The sequence below is a fragment of the Artemia franciscana genome, chromosome 17, assembly GCF_032884065.1.
Source record: "Artemia franciscana chromosome 17, ASM3288406v1, whole genome shotgun sequence".
Classification (NCBI taxonomy): domain Eukaryota; kingdom Metazoa; phylum Arthropoda; class Branchiopoda; order Anostraca; family Artemiidae; genus Artemia; species Artemia franciscana.
In genome coordinates, this window is record NC_088879.1 from 22611548 (window position 1) to 22638461 (window position 26914).

At 36.0% G+C, this 26914-nt stretch overlaps 1 protein-coding gene across 4 annotated transcripts in view; it reads left to right on the forward strand.

Moving 5' to 3' along the window:
* LOC136038011 (uncharacterized) overlaps positions 1 to 26914 on the forward strand; it is a 74565-nt gene that overhangs the window by 32389 nt on the left and 15262 nt on the right. For all 4 annotated transcript variants that reach the window (XM_065720933.1, XM_065720936.1, XM_065720935.1 and 1 more), the window contains 3 exons: positions 1028 to 1235; positions 14346 to 14981; positions 25410 to 25529. In XM_065720933.1, the coding sequence (XP_065577005.1) occupies positions 1039 to 1235; positions 14346 to 14981; positions 25410 to 25529 (953 nt within the window). In that variant the 5' untranslated portion in view covers positions 1028 to 1038. The remainder of the gene's footprint in view (positions 1 to 1027; positions 1236 to 14345; positions 14982 to 25409; positions 25530 to 26914) is intronic.

A 26914-nucleotide genomic window follows, 5' to 3' on the forward strand; every position in this document is an offset into this window, starting at 1 on the left:
CCTCATTTGCCAGAACCCGCTAGTAGTAGAGGGAGAAAAAAAGAACATATCAGTGTTTATCCGTGAAAAAAAGTGACTTTCTTGTTGTTCAAGCCAGAAAACTCCCTTACAGGTTAAATATCCCTGAACAGGGTTTGTGGCCATGACAATTTCAGTGATGTACTTTCTTTTTCAGATTCACGCCTTTTTTTAGTGGTTTCAGGCTATTTTTCAAAAATTCCCATAAATTTGATTTCGAAACAACACCAATCAATCAATCAATCAATCAATTTATTGATACTAAAAGAAAAAACTATTACAAAAGTAAAGTGGTTACTAGGCCCAAGAAGCTTTGCTTGTAATGGACCACAGAGAACAAGAATAAAACACTATTAGGCTATAATATATATACAAAAAAAAAAAAAAAAAAAAAAAAAAAAAACACTGGAACAAGACAAGGACGTTGAATAGATAGGATATTTAACAGATAGACTATTAGACAGATAGACATATTACTATTAATATTTTAATCTACTTTTTTGAATGGCAACAAATACTCCTTTGTGGTAACAAATTTTGGTCAGAAAACCAGAGCATTTTATTTCAAAGTGTTAGCAACGCTGATTATGAATTAAAATCTTTCTTGTGTAAACTCTCTGTGTAAACTCTGCTGTGTAAACTCTCTGGTGACCTGTTGTTTTTAGCGTAAATGATTTTCCGCTGTCACCGAAACTGACTGCTCTTGTATAAAGGAGCTATTGTCTTCTGAGAGTTGTAGCAAAATGTCACAACATATTTAAAAAAATGCCAAATCTTTCATCAATATTTTCAACCAAAAGGGCAACCAGTGGTCTATATTTTCTTTTCATTGCCTAAAATAAGTTTCACCGTCATTTGGTATTTCATTTGCCTCTTACTCTTCATATATATGTTTTAATCATTTAAAGATGAACTGTAAGGCAGCGTGAAACCTTGGTACCGAGCATTTTGGCCCCAATAACCACAAGTTGGTTATCATTGTTATGAAGCATTGGTTTTTTATTTACAGGGTTGCCAAACATGCCGATGAACATTAAAATGAACGAAAAATGGAACTCGTTTCTTGACAATTGGCGGCTTTTTAAAAAAGGAGACGTCACTCAAAGAGAAAAGTCGCCAAACATTCAACCAGTGACGGTTCTAAGGACACCCACCTCTTCTAGTATTTCTAGGAAAAGCCTAAGAAAACCAAGTGTGGCTGAATCAGTGATCTCAAAGTAAGCCTCCAATATTAAACGAAATATTTGAAATAAGACTAATTTATAGGTCAAGTGCTTTATAATATATTCCATGTAGTGGGAAGGGATAGGAAAACCATAACACTGAGAAATTTATCAAGAAACTACGGTCTGAACCGTAAAATCTTTAAGATTTCAGAAAAAGTCCTGTGGGTCTTCAGGGTTTGTAAATAGTGTGAGCAGCTCAATAATAATGCATTTTTATTCTAGAAATTTTTGTCTGACATCATTATTTTAAACTGTTTAGATGTTATCCTGCCTCTACCTAGCAGAACATATTGGGCATGTGTCACAGTAATACGAAATATCTCCACGTGTAAAATTGAGTCGGCAAAGAGAAAACAGGACACAAGAAGAATTTTGCATAGGAATTCTGTCAAATTCCCCCAGTGTGAAATTTCCCCCGAGAATTTCACCCCCTGGAAACTTCTCTCTTCATAGAAAATCACCCCCTGGAAAATCCCACTTGCATAAAATTCCCCCCCCCCCCAAAAAAAAAGATGTATCCACATTTCCCAATAACGAATACTAAAGTAGTGATGGGGTTCCAGGGCCCATGAAAACATCATTTGCATAACTGGCTACTATTCCTTTAACGGAAACGACGGTATATATATTGGCCAATACTCAAACTGGAGCATAATTTCTGTATTCAGGTCATAATACTTAATAGGAAGGAGCGCAATGAATTCTGAAAACTCCTTCTTTGACATGAGTTTTTTGTATAAGGGGATGTGAGAAATTTATTAGTGTTCTTCCAATGATTGAATCATAATGAACGAGCAAACTCAAGATAGTGTTTTTTATGTAAGTAATTTCGAATTCATAAACAATGAGAAATATAATGCCTTTAGATTTATCCTTAAAAGAATGTAAAAAGTCATATTTTTCCTAGATCAAAATTTGCCTCTGAAAAAATTCAATATCCCGAGTGCTTTCTACGAAGCTATACTTCAAACTAGAGCCAAGACAAAATTCGAGTTTGTTGGTTTAAGGTCAATCTCCTAGGTTGAAAGCTAATTCTATTAAGATAGCATTGAAATACGTACCGAGATTTCCTCCTTTCTCATTGGCTTAATTGCTCTCTTGAGGGTTGTACCAGAATATTTAAACTCTGTTGATTTAATTGAGATATTACGACCGGATTTAAAGGGAATTTAAATTTTTCACATGTCTAATTGGTAACAGCTGACCATTGGAATTTGGTTGGTTACAAGTCAGATAACAGTTTAGCATTTGAATTTTCACAATGGGCAGAAAAAAAACGAGAACAAATAAGGGACAGGAAAACCTGAGACATTGGTAAGTTCTATCTCAACGTTATAGTAGAATATATTACTTTTATTCATTTACAAGTAACATTTTCAAACAGTTCGTGGTAACAAACTGCAGTAAGGAGCTACCAGGCTCACTAGTAAGCAAAACTCTAAAAACCGAAGTTTTGGTACAAACAGTTACATCAAAAGAATTGCATTTTAATGCTGATTTTAAATATATAAGTTTCATCAAGTTTAGTCTTACCGGTCAAAGGTTACGAGCCTGAGAAACTGCGCCTTATTTTAGAAAACAGGCGGAAATACCCTCTAAAAGTCACAGAATCTTAACAAAATCACACCATCAGAGTCTGCGTATCCGAGAACCCTGCTGTAGAAGTTTCAAGCCCCTATCATAAAAAAGGTGGAATTTTGTATTTTTGCCAGAAGACAGAAAACGGGTGCGTATTTTTTAGTTTTGTTGTTGTTCTTTTTTCCTCAGGGGTGATCGTATCGACCTAGGTGTCCTAGTATGTCACAAGAGGGTTCATTCTAACGTAAATTAAAAGTTCTAGTGTACTTTTTAAGTGCCCAAAAAATTGGAGGGCACCGAGGCCCCCTCCAACGCACATTTTTCTCCAAGGTCACCGGATCAAAATTTTTAGATAGCCATTCTGTTTAACTTAGTCAAAAACCTAAAAACTATGTCTTTGTGGATGACTAAATCCACCACAGTTCCCGGGGGAGGGGTGGCAACTTATAAACTTTGACCATTGTTTACACATAGTAGTTGTTAATTATGAAGTGTACAGACGTTTTCAGGGGGACTTTTTTGTGTTGGGGTTAGGGTTGGTCGGGGGGGGGGCAGGTTACGTGGGAGGATCTTTCCATGGAACAATTTTTCATAAGGGAAGAGAATTTCCATGAAGGGGTCGCAGGACTTTCTAGCATCATTTTAAAAAAGACAATGAGATTTTTTTTTACTGGAAGTAATGATAAACATTAAAACTTAGAAACGAACATAAAATATTACTTATATAAGGGGGTTCGTCTCTTCCACAATACTTTGCTCTTTACGCTAAAGTATTTTTAGTAACTCTAACTAGTTATTCTACGGCCTTTGTGATTCAAGGGTCATTCTGAAAGATTTGGGACAAAATTCAAGCTTTAGTGTAAGAACGAGGGATTGACGAGGGGGCAAACCCCCTCATATACGTAATATAAATACACAAATATATATGTTCGTTACATAAGTTAATTCGTAAGGTACGTATGTTTGTTACTAACAAAAACGTTTGTAAAAAAAATAAAACAAATCTAGTTGTCTTTTTAAGTAACCAAAAATCGGGAGGTAACTAGGCCTCCTCTCCCATCCCCCTTTTTTAGCAAAATCGTCCGATCAAAACTATGAGAAAGCCATTTAGCTTGTAATTAACATAAAAATTGCTTCTCCAGACTAAACATCCATATGATATATGGGTAGATTATTGCAAAATATATCGTGCGAAGAATACTTTCCGGCAGAATATGCTTCAATCTTTTGACGATGCCAACTCCACGTGCAACTTTGGTGGAGATAATGCCGATATGATGCTTCTACGATAGATTAGAAGCATTATGGAAACCGAGGTACCGCAGTGATATAACTTGTAAAATAGGCTTTTCATCAAATAGAACTTTACTACTTACATCAACAGAATCACCCACTCTAAAGAATGTCAGTAAAAAAATTTCTTTACATTCACACACAGCAAACTTACACTTGTAAACATCTCTAATCTTTTGAGAGTAATACGAGCTTTTGCTATCAAATTATCTGCGGATTTTGGAAATTTTGTTAGCAATAATGTCAGTAATATATGTATCCTTTAGATAAACGCGCATCATGTTCACGTAAACTAAATAAAGTAAAGGGCCCAGCACAGACATTTTGCTATTTATAATGTTAGATATTGTCGTATGAGTGTCTACACCAGGAAACTACTTTACCCCATGAAATACAAGGCTATCAAGCATGGACTCTTGATCATAATTATCAAGCTTTTTTTCTATTCGACCAATTTTCTCCTCCAAATTTTCAATTTGACTACCTAGTAGAGCCTGCTCAATTTTTGCAAACTTTGGATTAAACTCGAGCGTGATAGACTACCTAGTAGAGCCTGCTCAATTTTTGCAAACTTTGGATTAAACTCGAGCGTGATTGAATCATAAACCTGGCTGATTATCAGTTCAGTACCTTCTTTGTTCAATTAATTTGGGTCATTGAACTTTTCAGTAACTGAAAGTAAATGAAAGTAAGGAGCAGCATTAAAACTTAAAACGAACAGAAATTACTCCGTATATGCAAGGGGCTTTTCCTCCTCAACGCCCCGCTCGTTATGCTAAAGTTTGACTCTTCTCTTAACTCTATTTTAAAACAGTAAGAAACTTTAGCGTAAAGATCGGGGCGTTGAGGAGGAAAAACTCCTTTCATATACGGAGTAATTTCTGTTCGTTTTAAGTTTTCTTGTTGCTCCTTACTTTCATTTAAAAAAACTTGCTTTTTTTATTTAATTTCTGGACGTTTTTGAATTAATGCATGTTTTGATCTTGGCTCTCCGCACATAAATAATTAAAACGAAATTTGCATATTAATTAATTGCAATTAATCAAAAGATTTTGAGAAAAAGGAGCGAGGGATTAGGCCTAGTTGCCCTCCAAGTTTTGATTGATTAAAAAAGCAACTAGAACTTTTTTTTTACAAACGTCTTCATTGGTAAAAAATATACGTAACTTACGAATTAACTTACGTAACGAACTTCTATATTAGTATGTTTTTATTACGTATATTAGGGGGTTAAACCCTGGTCGATACCTCGCTCTTTACACTAAATCTTAGATTTTGTCCCAATTCCTTAAGAATGACCTCTGAATCACAAAGGTCGTAGAATAAATAGTTGAAATTACTAAAAATACTTGTAGCGTAAAGAGTGAGGTATAACGAGAAGGTAAACCCCTCATATGCGTAATAATTTGTGTTCGTTTAAGTTTTAATGCTGCTCCTTACTTTCAGTAGAAAAAAACTTCATATTTATTTTTTCGTTGTTTTTTCAAATAATGCTAGAAAATCCTGCGTCCTTCATTAAAATTCTCTTCCCCCATGAGAAGTTTCTCCATGGAAATATCCTCCCAAGTAACCCCTCCCCCTCAAATCTCCCCCCTAAACCAAAAAAAATCTCCCTGAAAACATCTGTACACTTCCCAGTAACCATTACTATATGCAAACACAGGTCAAAGTTTGTGACTTGCAGCCCCTCCCACGGTGACTGCGGGGGAGTGAGTCGTCCCTAAAGACATAGTCATTAGGTTTTTCGACTATGGTGAATAAAATGGCTATCTCATAATTTTGATCCGGAGACTTTTGGGAAAAAATGAGCGTGGGAGGGGGTCTAGGTGCCCTCCAATTTTTTTGTTCACTTAAAAAGGGCACTAGAACTTTTAATTTCCGTTGGAATGAGCCTTTTTGCGACATTCTAGGACCACTCAGTCGATAAGATCACCCCAGAGAAAAAAAACAAATAAACACGCATCCGTGATCTGTCTTCTGGCAAAAAAAAATGCGAAATTCCACATATTTGTAGATAGGACCTTGAAACTTCTACAATAAGGTAACGGGAACAATAAGGTAACAATAAGGTTCTACGTTAAGATTCTATGACTTTTACGGGGTGTTTTCCCCTATTTTCTAAAATGAGGCAAATTTTCTCAGGCTCATAACTTTCGATGGGTAATTGGTCTTGATGAAACTTATATATTTAAAATCAACAATAAAATGCGATTCTTTTGATGTAACTATTGGCATCAAAATTCCATGTTATAGAGTTTTGGTTGCTATTGAGCCGGGTCGCTTCTTACTACAGTTCGTTACCACGAACTGTTTGATTGGTTATATTTTCCAGCAGATGACTTTTTATTTTCTCCAGCTGGGCTTCAGTTGTAGCTAATTGTTCGTAAATCGGGGCGATACTTGAAGACACTGAGTTAGACCATAATTTTTCTCTTGCTTTCAGGGCTTAAAAGGTCTTAGAAAAAGTTTCGTAAATTTATGTGGTATTAACAAGTTTTTGTGGCACTTTGTGCTTACGAAGTGACATATAGTGACCATAAATTCTGTCGGTCTGTCTGTCTGTCTTTCCCTGTTTTACTAGTTTAGGCACTTCCAGATAAGCTAGGACGATGAGATTTGGCAGGCGTATCAGGAACCAGACTAGATTAAATTAGAAATAGTCGTTTCCCCAATTTGATCATCTGGGGGAGTGGGGAGGAGGTTAATTCGAAAAAAAAGACCGGGATGAAACTTGGTGGTAAAAATGAGCACAAATCCTAGATACGTGATTGACATATTCGGAACGGGTCCGCTCTCTTTGGAGAAGTTGGGGGGAGGGTTAATTCTGAAAAATGAGAAAAATCAGTACCAGACAAGATTAAATTAGAAATATTCATTTATCCGATTCGACCGTCAGTGGGGGGGGGGCGGGAGTGGAGTGACGGTTAATTCGTAAAAATGAGATGTTTTTAAGTTACGAAGGAGTGATCGAATCTTAATGAAATCTCATATTTAGAAGGATCTTGCAACTCAGATCTTTCATTTTAGATATGGCTCAATCCAGTTTCATTTGGGAGAGTTGTGGGGGGGGGGTATCAGAAATCTTGGAAAACGCTCAGAGTGGAGAGGTCAGGATGAAATTTGGTGGCAAGAATAAGCACACATCCAAGATACGTGACTGACATAACTGGACCGGATCCGCACTCTTTGGGAGAGTTGGGGGGGGGGGGTAATTTGGAAAAATTAAAAATGAGGTATTTGTAATTTATGGACGGGTAATCAGATCTTAATGAAACTTGATATTTAGAAGGATCTTGTGCTTCAGCACTCTTATTACAAATCCCAACCAGATCCGGTGAGAGTAGGCGGAGGTGGAGGGGGAAACCGAAAATCTTGGAAAATGATTAGATTGAAGAGATCGGGATGAAACTTGGTGGGTAGAATAAGCAAATATCGCAGATATGTGATTGACGTAACCGGACTGGATTCGCTCTCTTTGGGGGAGTTGGGGGAGGGAGGGTTAACTCTGAAAAATTAGAAAAAATGAGGTATTTTTAACTTAGGAAAGAGTCATCAGATATCAATAAAATTTAATGTTTGGAAGGATATCGTGTCTCATGGCTCTTATTTTAAATTCCGACCGGATCTGGTGACATTGGCGGGAAGATAGGAGGTGAAACCTAAAATCATGGAAAACGCTTAGAGTGGGGGGATCGGAATGAAACTTGGTGGTAAAAATAATCTTAAGTCTTAGATATGAGATTGACGTAACTGGAATCTGCTCTCTTTAGGGGAGTTGGGAGGAGGAGGGTTAATTCTGAAAAATTAAAAAAATATGGTATTTTCAACTTACGAAGGAGAGATTGGATCTTGTTGAAATTTGATATTTGGAAGGATATCATGTCTCGGAGCTCTTATTTTAAATCTTGACCGGATTCGGTGAAGAGAAAGTTGGAGGGAGACCTAAAATCTTGGAAAACGCTTGGAGTATAGGGGTCGGGATGACACTTGGTGGTAAAAATAAGTACAAGTCCTAGAAACGGGATTGACGTAGCCGGAACGGATCTGCTCTCTTTGGGGGAGTTGGGGGGGGGGGGTAATTCTAAAAAATTAGACAAAATTAAGTATTTTAACTTATGAAAGAGTGATCGTACCTTAATGAAATTTCATATTTAGAAGGATCTCGAAACCCAGATCTCTCAATTTAAATCCCTACCAGATCCAGTGTCATTTGGGGGGGGGGCAGGAAATATTGGAAAACGCTTAAAGCGGAGAGATTAGGATGAAACTTGGTGGAAGGAATAAGCACAAGTCCAAGATAGGTGACTGACATAACCGGCTCGGATCCGCTCTCTTTGGTGGAGTTGGGGGGAGAGGGGGGTAATTCGGTAAAATTAGAAAAAATGAGGTATTTGTAACTTGCGAACGGGTGTTCAGATCTTAATGAAGTTTGATATCTAGAAGGATCTTGTGCTTTAAAACTATCATTTTAAATCCCCACCAGATCCGATGACATTGAAGGGAGCTGGAGGGGGAAACTGGAATTCTTGGAAAACGTTAAAATCGAGGTATCTTACGAATGGGTGATCGGATCTTAATGAAACTTAATATGCAGAAGAATCTTATGTTTCAGATAATCCATTTTCAATTAGAATTGGATGCAAGGACATAGAGGGCTGGAGGGAAAAACAGAAACCTTGGAAACTGGAAATCTTGGAAAACGCTTAGAGTGGAGAGATCGAGATGAAACTTGATGGGAAGAATAAGCACAAGCTATAGATACGAGATTGACATTATTGGCACGGATCCGTTCTCTTTGGGGGAGCTGGAAGTTGTTAATTTGGGAAAACCAGAAAAATTGAGGTGTTTTTAACTTAAGAATGGGTGACCGGATCTTAATAAAATTTGATAATTAGGAGAAACTCATGTCTCAGAGCTCTTCTTTCCAATCCCGACCAGATCTGTTGACATTGGGGGGGGGGGGGGGTTGGAGGGGGAAACTGGAAATCTTGGAAAACGCTTATAAACGCAGTAGATACGTAATTGACGTAACCGGACTGGATCCGCTTTCTTTGGGGGAGTTAGGTGGTGTGGTTCAGCGCTTTGATGAGTTTAGTGCTTCTGGACGTGCTAGGACGATGAAAATTGTTAGGCATGTCAGGGAGCTGCACTAATTGACTCGTTACAGTTGTTTTCCCCGATTTGACCATCTGAGGGGCTGAAGGGAAAGGAAAAATTAGAAAAATTGAAGTATTTTTAACTTACGAGTGGGTGATCGGATCTTAATGAATTTTGATATTTAGAAGGACCTCTTGACTCAGAGCTCTTATTTTAAATCCCGACCGGCATTAAGCCTCTGATTTTCCTTTTAAAGCAATCTATTGATTCTTAGAATGTTACTACAGGTCATATCATATGAGCTCTTGGCTCCTCTTGACCTCGTCACAAGTGCGATATGAGCTCTTAGCTCTTGTTTTTGACGAATAGTATATAAATATAAGTAGTTTCAAAAATTTATTAAATACCCCTAGGGGTTTCCTTCCTCCCTTACTTGTATTTATGACCCCAGGGCAAGGGTGCCCAATGTTTATTATGTACCTTCACGAATATATTACTTTAAATGACATTAATTTAGTAGTATATGCATTACTCCGTAAAGCAAAGTATATGATTACCCCGGTTCCAAACCGGGGTAATCAATCATTTATGAACGAGCCTATAAATCGTCAACTGTATGAGATGATGGGGGAAAAAACTAAAATATTCTAAGATACGGTACTATTAGTAATGAAATGAGATCCCGTGGAACTAAAATTGACGAATATCCTACAACTTTAGATTTTAAAAAAAAATAATGTTCGTATATTTTATAGGCCTACAATCGGCGTTTCTTTACTTTTAAGAGCCAATAATGTTTAAAATAATGTGTTTTAAAGAATAACATTCTTTTTAAAAATTATATTCATACATTTTATAGGCCTACAATCGATGTTTCTTTACTTTTAAAGGCCAATAATGTTTAAAATAATGTGTTTTTAAGAATAATATTCTTTTTTAAAATAATGTTCATACATTTTATAGGCCTACAATCAGTGTTTCTTTACTTTTAAAGGCCAATAATGTTTAAAATAATGTGTCTTTAAGGTTATTTTTCTTTTTAAAAATAACGTTCATACATTTTATAGGCGTACAATCGGTGTTTCTTTACTTTTAAAGGCCAATAATGATTAAAATAATGTGTTTTTAAGAATAATTTTCTTTTTAAAAATAATGTTCATGCATTTTATAGGTCTGCGATCGGTGTTTCTTTACTTTTTAAGGCCAATAATGTTAAAATGATGTGATTTTAAGAATAATTTTCTTTTTAAAAATAAGGTTCATACATTTTATAGGTCTACAATCGGTGTTTCTTTACTTTTAAAGACCAATAATATTTAAAATGATGTGTCTTTAAGGTTATTGTTCTTTTTAAAAATAACGTTCATACATTTTATAGGCGTACAATCGGTGTTTCTTTACTTTTAAAGGCCAATAATGATTAAAATAATGTGTTTTTAAGAATAATTTTCTTTTTAAAAATAATGTTCATGCATTTTATAGGTCTGCAATCGGTGTTTCTTTACTTTTTAAGGCCAATAATGTTAAAATGATGTGATTTTAAGAATAATTTTCTTTTTAAAAATAAGGTTCATACATTCTATAGGTCTACAATCGGTGTTTCTTTACTTTTAAAGACCAATAATATTTAAAATGATGTGTTTTTAAGAATAATGTTCTTCTTAAAAAAAAATGTTCATACATCATATAGGCCTACAATCGGTGTTTATTTACTTTTAAAGGCCAATAATGTTATCTGCTTTGTAACAGCTTTGTAACCTAAAAAATGCCAATTCGTATGAAGTATTAAATATGATATTGCCTCAAGGTGTTGTTGCCAATTATACATGTTTTCAACTTCCTTTAAATCTGGTCGCAATGCTAAGGAGATGTCAACATTCTTAATGATATTCTGGCAAACCCCTCAAAGAGTGGTTAAGCCAATGAGAAAGGAGGAAATCTTGAATACTAAGAATTATTGCTAAAAATCATTCCACATAACTACAAACTTGAGAATCTTTGGGATGATTTACCGGCATAAGATCTACAAAACGACCTAAAAATCAAGGCTGTATGATTAGTACAACCCTTTTAAATAGTAAAGGAAGAATATCTTAAATGGCAAATTTTAAAGGAAACTGATGATAACAAAAAAAAAAATTCACGGCCAAAAATTTTGAAATCTCGTGGCAAATCGAGAGGCTACTTTACAATTCTCTACGTCTTCTAAAATTTATTTTATTACTACTCTTAAAAATTAGAGGTGTCCCCACTAATTAATTTTTTATGAGGCTCTAAAGAAAAAAAATGCAAATTTGTTCGGCCTATTCATGTTAAAGCTTTCAATGAAGCCACAGGAATTTTTTCATCAAAGAATCTGCTCGTGTCTGTTGTTAATACGCATTTCACTGCTATAGGAACATAGCATTGGCTTCAAACCTCGGAGATTGACCTTAACTGTTATCAAATTTGACCATCTAAATGGCCTTAAGAATACTCGTATGTTAAACCAGGGTAATTATCCTTAGAGGTTATTTTGCTAGTGTCTTGAAGGCTATTGGGTTTAAGTATGCAGATAGGATGATGTTTTATTGAGGAAAATCATATGGAAGATAATAATATTATTAATTAAAAATTAAGTAAATACTGGTTTACCCTTTGCAAAGACTTGGAATTCTCTCTTAAGAAGACTTCAAATCAAGGGAGACTTCCAAAAAAGGGGCGTGGGAACCTAGTTATGCGCAATTTTTTTGTCATTTGAAAAGCGCTCTAGAACTTCTAATTTCCGTCTGAATGAAATCTCTTTCGATATTCTAGGGCCACTGGGTCGATTTGATCACCCTGAAAAAACAATAACAAATAAACACATATCCGTGATCGTTCTTCAGGCAAAAATTTAAAATTCCACATTTTTGCAGATAGGAGCTTGAAACCTCTACAGTAGGGTTTTCTGTCTGATGGTGTGATTTTTATTAAGATTACTACTTTTCGTGGGTGTTTTCCTCTCTTTTCGAAAATCAAGGCAAATTTTAGCAGGCTCGTAACTTTTGATGGATAAGACTAAAATCAATGAAACCTAAATATTCGAAATTAGTATAATAAGCCAATACTTTTCATTTATCTATTGGTGTCAAAATTCCGCTTTTTATAGTTTCGGTTACTATTTACCCGGGTCGCCCCTTACTCACAGTTCGTTACCATGAACAGTTTGATAAAGGCTGGATTATGCTTCACTAGTTGAAATTTGATGCACTTAATTTGTAAAACGAGGTATCTATAACCCATCGAATCTCTATAGAATGAAACAGAATGGCTTCTTTATTGATCGTTTTCTGAAGGCTTGGAGATATTCCAATAATGTTCCTTAAAATAGGAATCATGAATACTTTAGGGATACAGTGTCTTATGAATATAGTGTAAAGTTTGAGGGTTCATACATTTGTAGACATAGATATTAATTCTGCATGAGAAAACCACTGCCATAAATTACTGGCAAAAAAAAATAGCAAATGAGAAATTATCTAAAATTTGGCCTGAAAGCCAGGAAATAAAAAAGGATGTATAGATTATAGTCGATTATCAATTATAGTTGTTGTACTATAATGATTACAGTTGTTATAGTATATACTTGGTTATAGTCGGTTATAATCGTTCGATTATAGTCGTTTTACAGTCGATAAAACGAATATAGTCGATTATAGTCGTTAATAATTATAGTTTCAATGAGCATTTGGCTATGTTACTATGTTCAATGAGCAATGAGATATGTTCAATGTACAATGGGATTTGCTCAATGAGCAACGACAAATTTGGCGATGTTTGACTTCATGTGTTTGTATCTATTTATTTGGTAAGTAAAATAAATCGCTAGAGAAATGAAAAGAATAAAAAAGAAACACATCAGCGTTTCAAGCTCTTCTTCAAAAATCCCGGACAATTGTTTTCGTAAATTAACTTTTACCTTTACGATTAATGTCAAAATGATATTTTGTTCCATTTAACAGTTTTAGCAGTAACAGCGATGAAAAAAACACGAAAAAAGAGACATATCAGTGCTTTCCACGACTATACAGTACGTGGTTTTCGACCAGAATGGCTCCAATGGTGCATTCTTCATTCTGATCTGACGCCATTTTCAACGTTTATCATTTTTTTTTTCGAAATTCCCATAAAATTGTTTTAATAATGGACTTTAACTGTTATAATTAACGAAAATCTTAATTAACGGAAATTCTTTCTCACCAGATTTTTAAACGTGTTTTTAAACTCCTGGTCAATATAGGGCATAGTCCGCTTTGAATCGCTTTCGATGGAGGGAAGAATTTACAAGAAAACCTCCTTGTCAAAACATTAACCGATTATGAAAGCCTACATATCAAGAATTAAAGATGAAATTCATCTTAGCAAATTTATAAGAAGCTCAAAATTGTCAGAAGTCAAACATTTCAAATAGTCAACAATGCTCTTTATGTCAATTCTTGAAACCTAATTAAAAATAGAAGTTCAATTTGTTTAATTAATGATATTGATAGTTCAGGAGTTTCTTTGGCAACTTCATAAGAAATACCAAACGTAATTTCAATTAGTGTTTATGTTGTATGGTTTGTTTTTATTGTTTCCCTGTTTTCTCCTTTTGCTCTTCTCTCTGTGAGTGATTGCTTTTTTTACTCTGAGTAAGTGACTAGTTTGTCTTCTCCCTTCTTTACAGGCCAATGAGCCTTTGGGGAAGAGAAGAATTTAATATTGTATGTGTACTTCATTATGAATAAATCTTGTCTTGTCTTATTCATGATTAAAGAATTCATTTTAGCTGACACAAATCACATCGTTATTAGGTACCGTTTAGGGGTCAATCTCTCCAAAGTAAAATCGACGCTTAGACAAACGAACAATTGAAGTCCTTCTACTTCGATAAGTTATATTTATCTATTCATCAAGGGTTCTTTTTTTCTTTCAGGGACGACTGCCCAGATATATAGTGAGAGAAGAATAAGCGGGGGAGGGGGGGGTTAATAAAAAGTCTACTTTGAAAGCCAACTTTAAAACAAAGATTTTTAGTCAATTTACTGTGTTTTCCAATAGTTTCCCATAGAGGTTCCAGTTTTGCTAGTCTTGTTTCTGTATTACGCCTGCTGTAATTTGCCTTTTTTTCAGACTCCAAATTGAGAAAATAGATGGTGGTTTCAGTATTGGTGGCACATCTGTTGCAGCAAATTGCCATATTATAATCATCGTTTTCGCATTCTGTTTCATCCTTGTCGGGATGGTGCTCACAGCAATTTCATACAGACCTATCGAGTCTGATGAAAAATCCCTCCAGTACACAGCAAGCATCATCTTCGGTGGTTACACTCACGTTGTTGGCCCTATTTTGCTGACAGTGGGTGTTTTAATGTTTTTTTTTGGACTGACTTGGTGTTTTATAGTGACAAAAGTGAAACGGGATGAGAAAGACAAAGAAATGCAGCGTTTGTCTTGGTCTTGCTCACCAGAACTATATTCCACAAATGACTCTCCTGAAAGGAAGGTACGATCTTTACCAGGTAGTGGAACACGAAGGAGCCAGAAGCGACATTCGTTGCCTGCACTGGATGGGAGAATTGCAAAAACCAAGAAGAAGATGAGATTTGCAGTTTTCCCGACTCTGGACGAAAGAAACAGTGACGGCTCTGCTGATTCTGGCGGTAAAGTATCACTTGTTAAAGATAGCCAAGTGATGATCTTGAACGCTTCAGACGAAAGAGAAGACACAAGTCCTACTTATTCTTTGCAAAGTTTATCATATGAAAAGTAAGTGACATAACTATAGCTTCATACACAATCAACCTCTTAGGGATAAGTATATTTTTCTAAGGGGGGCTTGCTCCATTACGCCTTCATAAACAATGTTTACAACGCAAGCAGAAGAGTTTCTGATAAACCAAGTGACCAAACATTAAGAGTTTTTTTTTTTACATATACTTTAGTTATCACTATTACAGCTTTGGAATTACTCTGTAGTCTGTCCTAAAAAAAAACAAGATTTTTCGACTAAAGTAAAGAGCAACATTTAACCTTAAAACAAACAGAAATTATGCCGTATACGAAGGGGTTTATCCCATCCTCAATTGCTCGCTCTCTACGCTACGGAATAACTTTGACTTAAGGAATAAGTGCTATGAAGTGCTGGTTTGTCTTTCTGAATCGCAATATGAGAGAAAAAAATACATTATGGTTGTTAGAAAGAAACAAGCTCCTCAAGGGCCCTACATTGCTGAGCTGAAAACATTAGTGTTGTTCGGATTATTTGTCAACACATAAACACAGTGGGTTAAGCTCGTTGTACTGAAGGATAGACTACCGGATCTAGAGAATGAGCAAAGGTCTTTTACTTCTTAACTACAAAGCTTGGCATATTCACACATTTCGGTTATATACTCAGATATATAACCCAAATATTCGATGAAGCAAGATGTTGCAAATTACTGTAAAAAAATTGGATTTCCAACAAATTTTGCTCTAACAGAAGTTTTAAGAGAAAAAACGGAAGCAAAATATATACTTTTACTTTGAAATGAGTAGAATTTACTTGTCTACAAAACGCACACGCAGAAATTTATGTACAGACATTTTTGATGTCTGTATGTTTTTTGACAGTAAATTGCCCAAAGAGAAAAAAACTGGTAGTCGCAACAAATTGAATTTGCAATTTGAGTTCGAAATTGCGTTCGAGGTCCAGTATTTTTGTTTCTCAACAAATGGGAATTCAATGATGATTATGGAATTACAATAGGGCCTTAAATAATCAGTTCCAACGATTTTCAGCGGTTGGAATTCCAATTTTCCTTTAGATAAGCATTACTAACAATTTTTGTTGAGCCTCAAACATTTTTTTTAAGTGCAGTAAGGGGAATGTTCGGGATATTCATAACATCTAAGCGATCAAAAATTACATAACGGGGCACTCCCCTTACTCCCTTTAAATGCACCTCAGAATTCATAAAGATTACCCATAAAACTTTTAGCTGTTGCCTAGAAGATCCCATTCGCTTCTCAAGAGCGTTATAATTCAGACCACATTGCTAACAGCGATTGCTCGTTTGATTGCTCCCTTTTTGCCGCAGTAAGCAATTAATTTTTATCGAAGTGCCTCATTCGTTTTCAGTATTACAGTCCAACAAGTTCAGAACAGACACACAAAAATTTTGGAACCACCATTATTACGGAAGCTCATCAATCATAATAATCAATCTATAATCGTAGTCCATTCAGTAAAGTCCGTCAGGAGAGAAGAATCGAATGTCCAACAATGTCTCCAGCGAAAACAAAATGCTGATAAATTATATCTCATTGGTGACGTGATAAGCAATCCGTTTGAATATGAGCTGGGTTTGATTTTCACAAGCCAAAGGCTAGTTGCCAACTAATTGTCAAATATGTCGGAAAAAATATCAGTTTGTTCATTCTTCAAATCACTGTATCCCAGTGTCCCAAAGTTGTCAAAAGGACATGTCACAGGCATGGCTTTGGATATTATGTTAGAACTTTATAGGGGAGTCAAAAAGCAATACGTAATCGCTACTACTAATACTACTACCGCTAGTACTGCTACTGCTCCACCAACTACTTCTATTGCAGCTACTTCTATTGCAGCTACTTCTAAGGCTAAGAATAATCAGGAGAAAATTTCAGGGAATATTGAGTGGGGAAATTAACCCTGTGAAAAATATGAATTATTTCTTAAAGTCCTGACCTATTTATATCGTTTTTGTAGCCAGTCATCGCTGTTCTGTGTTTTTTAACCGTAAATTTCATTGTCAATGTTTGTTCATCTTTGCCTCAGAAAGTTTTTCCACGCCTTTTGCTTTAGCAGTTTAGATTCATACATCATCTCATTTAATTTCTTAAGGCATTATAGATAACAAGTTCGTCTTTTTGAATTTCCAACCGCAGATCACTGTTCAAAATTTCTTTTACAATTCAATGTGATTTTCGCTGTCGTTTGTTCCATGCCTTTTTGTTTAGGTGTTTCGATTTTCACTTTCACTAGTTTTCTAATACCATTTATCTCTGCTTTATTTTCATCAATGAACCTCTCAAACATTTTAAATGACAATTAAATGAGAATTAAAGCCTTTGTAAAATTATGTCTTTTTTTTGTTATTGAACCTTTAACTTTTGCCTGACTTATCTTTGTCATTATGAAAAACATAGCGTCGAATCTTTATTTTTTGATAGAGGCTGATGTAGCATTAGGTTCCTGGTTAATGACCTTATAAACTCTAATGTCGTTATTTACAGCTATTTCATCGCTTGGAACTTTAATCAAATGTTGTACGGCGACTTTTGTCCCGGCTTGTCTTTTCTCATTATGAAATACATATCACCGAAACTTTATTTTTAACAAAGGCATGGTAAGCATTAATGACCTTACCCATGTCAAAATCCCAAACCCAATTAACATAACTATTATTTTCCATTTTGGCACGTTTTGACTTCGCTGTCGCTTATCTTCTAACCCCATTTTTCTCTCTTCTTCATTTTGGCTTTTCATTACTTCAGACAATTTGCTAATGCCCTTTGCTTTAGCTGCCCTTATTGGTCTAATTTTATATGACGGTTCATATTGTAGACTTGTTAATTGTTCAGGTAGTGGGACAAAGACTTCTTTTCCTTCCAATAAATTATAATTTGTAACACTTGTAAATTTTCGTTTTTTGGGTCTTGCCTCATTACCTTGGTAGTATTATTAAATAAAAAAAACAAGTTTTTTTAACTGAAAGTAAGGAGCGACATTAAAACTTAGAACGAACAGAAATTACTTCGTATATGAAAGGGGCTGCTTCCTCATCAACGCCCCGCTCTTTACACTAAAGTTTCATTCTTTCTCCTAACTCTACTTTTTAAAACAGTAAAAAACTTTAGCGTAAAGAGCGGGGCGTTGATGAGGAAGCAGCCCCTTTCATATACGAAGTAATTCCTGTTCGTTTTAAGTTTTAATGTCGCTCCTTACTTTCAGTTAAAACAAACTTGTTTTTTTATTTAATTTCCGAATGTTTTTGAATCAATGCATGTTTTGATTTTGGCTCTCCGCAGAGGAATAACTACAACGAAATTTGCATATTTATTTTTTTGGCTGAATGGCTTTCTCATAGTTTTGATCGAATGATTTTGAGAAACAAGGAGCGGGGGAGGAAACTTAGTTGTCCTCCGATTTTTTGGTTACTTAAAAAGGCAACTAGAACTTTTAATTTTTTACGAATGTTTTTATTAGTAAAAGGTATACGTAACTTATAAATTAGCTTACGTAACGAACTTTTGTATTCTCATGTTTTTATTACATATATGAGGGGGTTCACCCCCTCTTCAGTACCTCGCTCTTTACACTAAAGCTTAAATTTTGTCCCAATTTATTAAGAATGACCATTGAATCACATAAGCCGTAGAATAAATAGTTGAAATTACTAAAAATACTTTAGCGTAAAGAGCGAGGTATTATGAGGAGGTGAGCTCGGAATAAGCATAATAATTTCTGTTCGTTTTAAGTTTTAATGCAGCTACTTACTTCCAGCTGAAATTTATTTTTCATATTTATTTTTTCATTTTTTTTTTAATAATGCTAGAAAATCCTGCGCTCCGTTCATGGAAATTTTCTTCCCCCATGACAAATTCCTTGATTGAAAGTTCCCCCAACATATCCCCCTCTTCTCAACCCCTCCTCCACCCAAAAAATCCCCCTGAAAACGTCTGTACACTTCCCAATACCCATTATTATATGTATGCACTGGTCAAAGTTTGTAACTTGTAGTCCCTCCCACAGGGACTGTGGGGGAGTAAGTCGTCCCCAAAGACATAGTTATTAGGTTTTTCGACTACACTGAAAAAATAGCTATCTCAGAATTTTGATCCGTTGACTTTGAGAAAATAATTCGCGTGGGAGGGGGCTTCGGTGCCCTCCAATTTTTTTGGTCATTTAAAAAGGGCACTAGAACTTTTCATTTCCGTTAGAATGAGCCCTCTCGCAACATTCTAGGACTACTGGGTCGATACGATCACCCCTGGGAAAAAAAATAATAAAAAAACAACAAATAAACACGCATCCGTGATCTGCCTTCTGGTAAAAAAAAAAATACAAAATTCCACATTTTTGTAGATATGAGCTTGAAACTTCTACAAGAGGGTTGTCTGATACGCTAATCTGATGGTGTGATTTTCGTTAAGATTCTGACTTTTAGGGGGTGTTTTCCCCTATTTTCTAAAATAAGGCAAATTTTGAAACTTGATGAAACTTATATATCTAAAATCAGCATTAAAATGCGATTCTTTTGATGTAGCTATTGGTATAAAAATTCCATTTTTTAGAGTTTTGGTTACTATTGAGCCGGGTCGCTCCTCACTACAGTTCGTTACCACGAACTGTTTGATTAGTCAAGATGGTGGAAGCAGTAAAGATTATAGAAGTAGAATAGCCGAGGTTCAGGGTTCTTTTACAAAGTTAAAAAAAAGTTTGGAAAAACAGGAAGTTAAGTCAGCAAACCAAGATTAAAATATTAGAAACTACAGTAATGACAGTGGTCAAATGTGAATCTAAAGGATGGATACTCAAAAAAGTGAATGAAGATTTGTTAGATATTTTCCCGAGAAATTGCCTACGAATTGTTCTGGGTACTCGGCTGACTGTCCGCATTTTAAACAGTAGGCTGTATGAAAATTGTAGTTCAATCCCACTTTCTAGGACTATAATGAAACAGCGGTTGAGATGGCTAGGACACGTTGTGCGGATGATGGATAACAGATTGCCGAAGATTGTCCTTTTCAGGCAACCGTCTAGTGCTAAACAGACAGCAGGTCGTCCTCATCTGGGGTGTGAGGACGTCATAATTTTTTTTTTTAAGGAAATGGGAACTTTCCGGGAGGATGTGACGAGGCCAGAAGAGCCAAGAGCTCATATGGCATGATCTCTAGTAAAATTCTACGAAGCAATAGTTTAATTTAAAAGGAAAATTACAGGGTTATGGACCCACCCCCTAACTCCCCCAAAGAGAGTGGATCCAGTCCGGTTCCGTCAATCACGTACCTACGACATTTGCTTATTCTACCCACTAAGTTTCAACCCGATCTCTCCGCTCTAAGCGATTTCCAGGACTACAGGTTTCCCCCTCCAACCCCCTTCCAATGTCACCAGATCTGGTTGGGATTTGAAATAAGAGCTCTGAGATATGAGTTCCTTCTAAATATCAAATTTAAGAATACCTCATAAACGGTCGCCAGTTCTTAAGTAAAAAATACCTCAATTTTTCTAATTTTTCTGAATTGACATCCCCTTCAACTCCCCCAAAGGTAGCAAATTGAGTCTAGTCATGTCAATCACGTATCAAGAACTTTTGCTAATTCTTCCCACCAAGTTTCATCCTGATCTTTCCACTCTAAGCGTTTTCCAAGATTTCCGGTTCCCCCCTCAGCTCTCCCCCAAATGACACTGGATCCGTTCAGGATTTAACATAAGAGATCTGGATCCGTTCGGAATTTAAAATAAAATATCTGAATTATAAGGTCCTTCTAAATATGGAATTTCATTAAGATCCGATCACTCCTTCGTAAGTTACAAATACCTCATTTTTTTCCAATTTTTCAGAATCGCCCCCCCCCCCAACTCACCTAAAGAGAGTGAATATGTTCCGGTTATGTCAATCACGTACCTAGGATTTCTTATTATTTCCCCAAGTTTCATCCCGATCCCTCCACTCTAAGCGTTTTACAAGATTTTAGGTTTCCCCCTCCAACTTCCCCCAATGTCGTAGGATCTGGTTGGGATTCAAAATAAAAGCTCCGAGACACGATATCCTTCTAAATATCAAATTTCATTAAGATCTGGTCACCCGTCCGTAAGTTAAAAATACCTCATTTTTTATTTTTCCGAATTAACCGTCCCCCCACTCCCCCCAGATGGTCAAATCTGGGAAACGACTATTTTTAATTTAGTCAGGTCTGGTCCCTGATACACCTGCCAAATTTCATTGTCCTAGCTTATCTGGAAGTCACTAAATACCAAGTGCCGTAAAAACCTTAAAAAAGAAAACAAAATTTTGAAGCTTAGTAGACAATCGGTGTTAGACATCGGACTTGCTTTTATAATCAAATATCTTTGGAAAAACCCGCAGTAGGAAAAGACATTAAATTGCTTAAAGAGCAAAAATCTGGTAATTGCAAAAACATTTGTATATATTTTAACAAGTGATTACAACAATAAGGAGCTTGGTGCAGGGAGCTTCATAACGCTTCCTGCACCGTCTCAATAATGATTAGTGCATTATTTGACTTTTTAACAGTTGAGGCAATATATATGCTATGTTCTAGGTAGTTAGCGTTTTCTTTCGCTCTTAAAGCGTTTTGGGATGGGCCAACGACTATAAGAAGCATCCATTAAACTAGAGACTTCTATAGACTTCTTCCCAGAGGCTTCTTGCTTCCCCGTTCTTAATCTGTTTAGGCAGTTTTTGTAGATTTTAAAAGATTTAATTGTCCCCAGTGGCGGTTTTGGCAACCCCTGGCGCCCGTGACAAAGTCTTGATTACCCTCCCCCTCTGTCCTCCAAAAATTTTCAGGCGAAATTTTAACAAAAAATTCATCTATTAAAGAAATTTAAAACTTTATTTACTTTATATGGAATACTTGCTGCCAGTTGCGCATTCTATTTTAGTAACATTTCAAAATTTCAAAAATAATTATATTTGTTAGATAACTTATCTGAAATTTTGCGCCCCTAAAATTTTTGCACCCGGGGCAGGTGCCCCAGCTGTCCTCACTAAAACCACCTCTGATAGTCCCTTGTTTTCACTTGTGGGGCCTGTTTCTTTTCCTGAGGTCATAGCAATTTTAACTAGATCTACGTTGCATAGGCAACGTGAGGTGTTGCGGCAACCTTTGCTCGGCTTCGCCGAGTAAAGTGTTGCGAGAGCAACACTTTGGTTTTGTTTCCTCGCTGCGACTAAACGCTGAAGTTGTTAATCTGTAAGGATGCTAAAATACATACTAGGTACACCAACTCGCAAAAGTTGCAAACTCCTCATTGCTAAAGATGATTGTAGCCTTACAGCCGATTATTACTTACAAGTCCCCTACATGTCTTACCACTGGAACCAAATTGGTCTTACCATAAAATACAACGGAAACAAAAAATAGGTACACCAACTAGTAAGAGTTGCGAACCCCTCATTGCCGAGGATGATTATGAGCTAACAGCCGACTGTTGCTTGCAACTCCCCTATATGTCTCACAATTGGTATCGGCCTATTTTTGGTTTCAGTGTGTACCTAGAGGGGCTGACAACTTCACTACTGAAGTTGTCAACCCCTTTAAACTTTCAAACTGGTATATCTCATGAAGGAATTTTTGTACAAAAAAATGGATGACATATACTTTGATCAGCTCATGAAAAGCTATCGACTGCCGTCGAAAAAAAAAAATCTATCTGTCTTAGTTCAAAAGTTGACTTTTTTGCCGTAGGCCAACTTTCTAACGTCATCACTTAGAAAGGAGCAAAGGATAAACTCTAATTTCTTTAGCAATGAGAGAACTTTTAAAGTTTAAGAGGCAAATCTGATACCATTTCTCTACCGCAATCCCAAGTGCGAAAAACCGAATGATAAACTCAGCCGAAATCACGGCAGCACTTTCGGACCCGTGGGAAAATGCCGCTTTTTGCTTCTCTAAATTTTTCTATTTATCACTCAAAGAAGATATATTGGCTGTGGGGCAGGGTAACTGTCGCATATATTTAACACTTATAGATTTTAGTCCATCTTCAATTTGAAACTGGTGCCTGCCTGCTTGCCTGCTAGAACGGAGCTTTCCACTCGAAAGCAGAAACATGGTTTGATGAAACGAAAGCTTGGCTGTATAACTTCAGATAGTCCTCTCTGACATAGGCTTTACAACTCCTCTTCACCTCACACACTATAGGCTCTGGCTCAAGGACAAGCAAAAACCATCCTTTTTGGCCCCAGGCAAGAGTTCTACGAAGCTTTCCAAAATGTAAAGTCATATTCATCAATCCGGCCTAAGGTCCACACTTTCCGTAAAAACCGCAGAGGTTAGACCCTTACCACTTTCTAGCAATAAGCTGAAATCGGGGTGCTAGGAACAAAAAAAAAAAAACACGACAAAACCAAAGTGTTGCTCTCGCAACACAATAAATTAAGTAATCTGAAAATTGTGACCGGTAAGTTACAACGGTAAAGAAACGATAAGATAAGATTTATTCATCATAAAACACACATACAATCTTACATTTTATTATTCCTCCAAGGGCTCATTGGCCTGAAAAGAAGGGGAAAGTAATCGAGTCACTTACTCATGGCAAAAAATAATCACTTACTCATAGAGAGAAGAGCAAAAAGGAGAAACAAATAAATATAATAATAAAAACAGTAATAATAGTAAAAAGATACACATAAAATAAAAACTAGCACGAAACCAAATATATTGAATAGACTTAATTAATCAAGTATATTAAATGGACTCCAATAAAATAATAATATATAAGAGAAAATAGATACAAATAGTATCTTAAAGGCCAGCAAACTTTTTAACATTTTTTAACAACCTTAAATTGCCTGATTCAGGCAATTTATTCCAAGCAATATTCGCGCCATTAAAGGATTGAAATCTGACGTTACACAAGGAGTAAAAAGAATTTGAATACACTTTTTTATATTGCGAAGATAATAACTATTTAATCAGAGTTAAAAGAAAAATGGCGGAACACTTAGGGGCTGGGGGAGGCCAGGATGAACTTGAGAAAAAGTAAAACCTACACATGAAAGAATATATAGTGATTCGAGATCGAGTAAAGGGATAACTCCTGAGCGGTAAGATTTCTGAATAAGGTTTCTAGCTTTGTTTCTAGCGTATTGTAATACTGACTGAAGAATTCAGACATTTTGAACTGGGCTTGTTGGAATTTTCAGAAATACATCTAAGCCATTCGGTGGGAAACATGAAATTAGGTGATATAGAATTTATTTATTCAGGCAGGAAGGATGGGGCACATAAACAGGTGCTGTTCATGATGAATAAAAAAGCTTCAGTCTTGCTAAGGTTGGTAAGGTGTTGATAATGGAATTGTAGTTGCTCATTTTACTGCTCCAAAAATGAAAATTTTGAGACTCAACCAACATATAAGACTGTCCCTTAGGGTAAGCCAATATGATTTTTTTAAAGCTCATAAGGCATTGAATTGACGTTTCAGTTGCTGGGTCCTTATTGCAAGGACTAGTAGCATGCCTTTTTTTTCTTTTTTTTGTAGGAAATTTCTTTAAACTGTATATTCCTACTAAGGATGTTGACAGGGGTGCTCAGGGAACTGTCTCCGTGCCAAATCCAAAACCTTTCTTATTTTCTGGGCACTACCCTGAAAATATCCTGCGCACGGGCCTGACTCCTGCCCTTCCTCTTGCTCTGCATTTAATCTTGCCTCTATACCCGTCTATACCTTCGTCTTTTTGATGTAGTCAAATCAGCCTTGTGAGTTTACGGTGGTAAGGGATTATTATTTGTTCCACTCTCCCTTTTTTACGGCTTCAGGTTCTGAGAGATGCTAAAGAAAAGTTTAAGATTGGATATGCGAAAATTGTACCTAACCGTGGAATATTTTCACGCCGACCTTTACCTAAAATGTATTCCATATATTGTGACCCTTCTGACTTGTTTTTAAGCGGAATGTGTTTGTTATTGAATAAGAATGATTTGCGCAGAATCTGTTTTGCTTATTTTAGATATTGCAAATTTTTACTTATCTTCCCACTCCATGTCGCTATACACGTATTGTTGAGAAGCGTGGTGCTAATGACATTATCCAATCGTTTGAATTACTTAGTACTAATTTAACAAGACATACCTTTGTGTCCCTAGGCCCAAACCGTAATGTTATCCGTGCGTTTTTGTCTGTGATTAAGGTTTAAGTTATCTATGTTTCTGTGTATTTGATTTTTCTCCCCTTTTAGTGTAATTTACTCTGGTTGTTTTGCATAAAAATGGGTTATAAATAAATTATTATTATTATAGTCTCTTGGAAAACTAACTTTTCGCTGTTTTCAGGCAGAAAGTTAATTGTTTTATAGTGATGTTTGTTATTTGACCATTTGGCCCCAAATTCAAATTTGTATTTATAAGCAGTCACATTCCAAATGGGTTTCCAACTGATTAACAAATACGTGAAACATTTGTTCCTCATTCCAGTGAGATCCTCCAAGAGCCAAGAAAATCTGCGGCATTTACAAGATCTGATGTTGCTAACGAGAATGCCTATGACCATTTGCAAGAACCTGCAGATGTTGCCAGCTTCCCACAAAGTGCACGGTAAGAAACCCCTATTTATTTTGGGGAACTTGTGAAACGGGTAACATTGCAATATTTTTTTATTTGAGATTAGTTTAATAGTGGGTTTTTTTTTCCATTTTGGCTTATTTTGAATAGATAAACTATTTTGAACTTCTTGGGAGGGGTGAACCTTTGAGCACATTTGACTAGGGTAGGAGAGCGCTGGCCTCAGGTGGCTTGTTGTTCTGAGGAGTTTTAAGGCTCTTGACTAATTGCCCTCGCATATCCTCACTGGAGAAAATTCCCCCCTGGAAATCCCTCTGTGGACAATTTACACGAGAAGTTCACCTCACATGTAAAACTGAGAAGTCGAATGGAAAGTATGACAAGCATAAAGAAATAAGAAATAAGGGATTGGGAATATTCTCCCTATATCCCTTAACATGGATAGAATGATACTGTAGAATCTTTAATAGTATTTATTTTTATATTTTTATTCTCTTTGATTCTTCTATTTTTGTTTGTTTTTGGGGTTGAGTTATCGTAGCAGGGTAAGAAAAAGGCTGATGAAAATAATTTGAAAAGTACACCCCTAGGAGATCCGAAAAAATCTCTATTTTAGTGTGAAATCCCTAAAGTGGAAGCACTAATTGGCTCCGATATCTATAGTACATGGTCCCAGTCGTTCTAGGAGCTTATAGCCCCCAGAAAATAACTCCTTGTGAAAAATTACCCCCCCCCCCGTAGTTGGTTGGTTTCCAATCACTTTTGACTTGTAAAAAAGGACAATAACTCTCAATTTCTTATCAAATGAGCATCCTCCGAAGTTTCTACGATAATTAGGGGGAGGTGGGGATGACGAAGGGGCAGTTGTCCTCTTATACCGAATAAATTCTGTTAATTTTGGGTTTGAATGTTACTCTTTACTTTCATAATAACAACGTACACCAGAAATATTCTTAGAAATCAAGATTAAATACCAATTTCATATTTCGATCCATTTTTATAGTATTCTGTCCCCTCCTAAACAATAGCCCCTCAAGCAAAAGTCCTGAATACAACCTTGGGGTTTATACATCAATTTCTGCTTCCACCCTCCCCTTGTCTCTTTCTTAGAACTAATTCTGTGTTTATCTGAAGGCTCAATGAGAGTTGGGATGTTTGGCATTAAAATGTAACTTTTGAGGCATCTCCCTTCCTCCCTACTAGGCAAAATATTTTTAATGTCCAAACAATTTCACTGTCTTAGGTAAATTCTGTGTTGTTTTACAATTCCAAACATTTGCATACAAGGAATTTAAACCTCTACAGTTGGGTTCTATGATTGTTTTGTAGTTAGGGAGAGAGGCAGATCTTGGAATCTTTTCTTTTCTCTTTCTTTTTATTTGTCTTACTTCCTTTTGGTTGCGCAAATGATTGCAGAA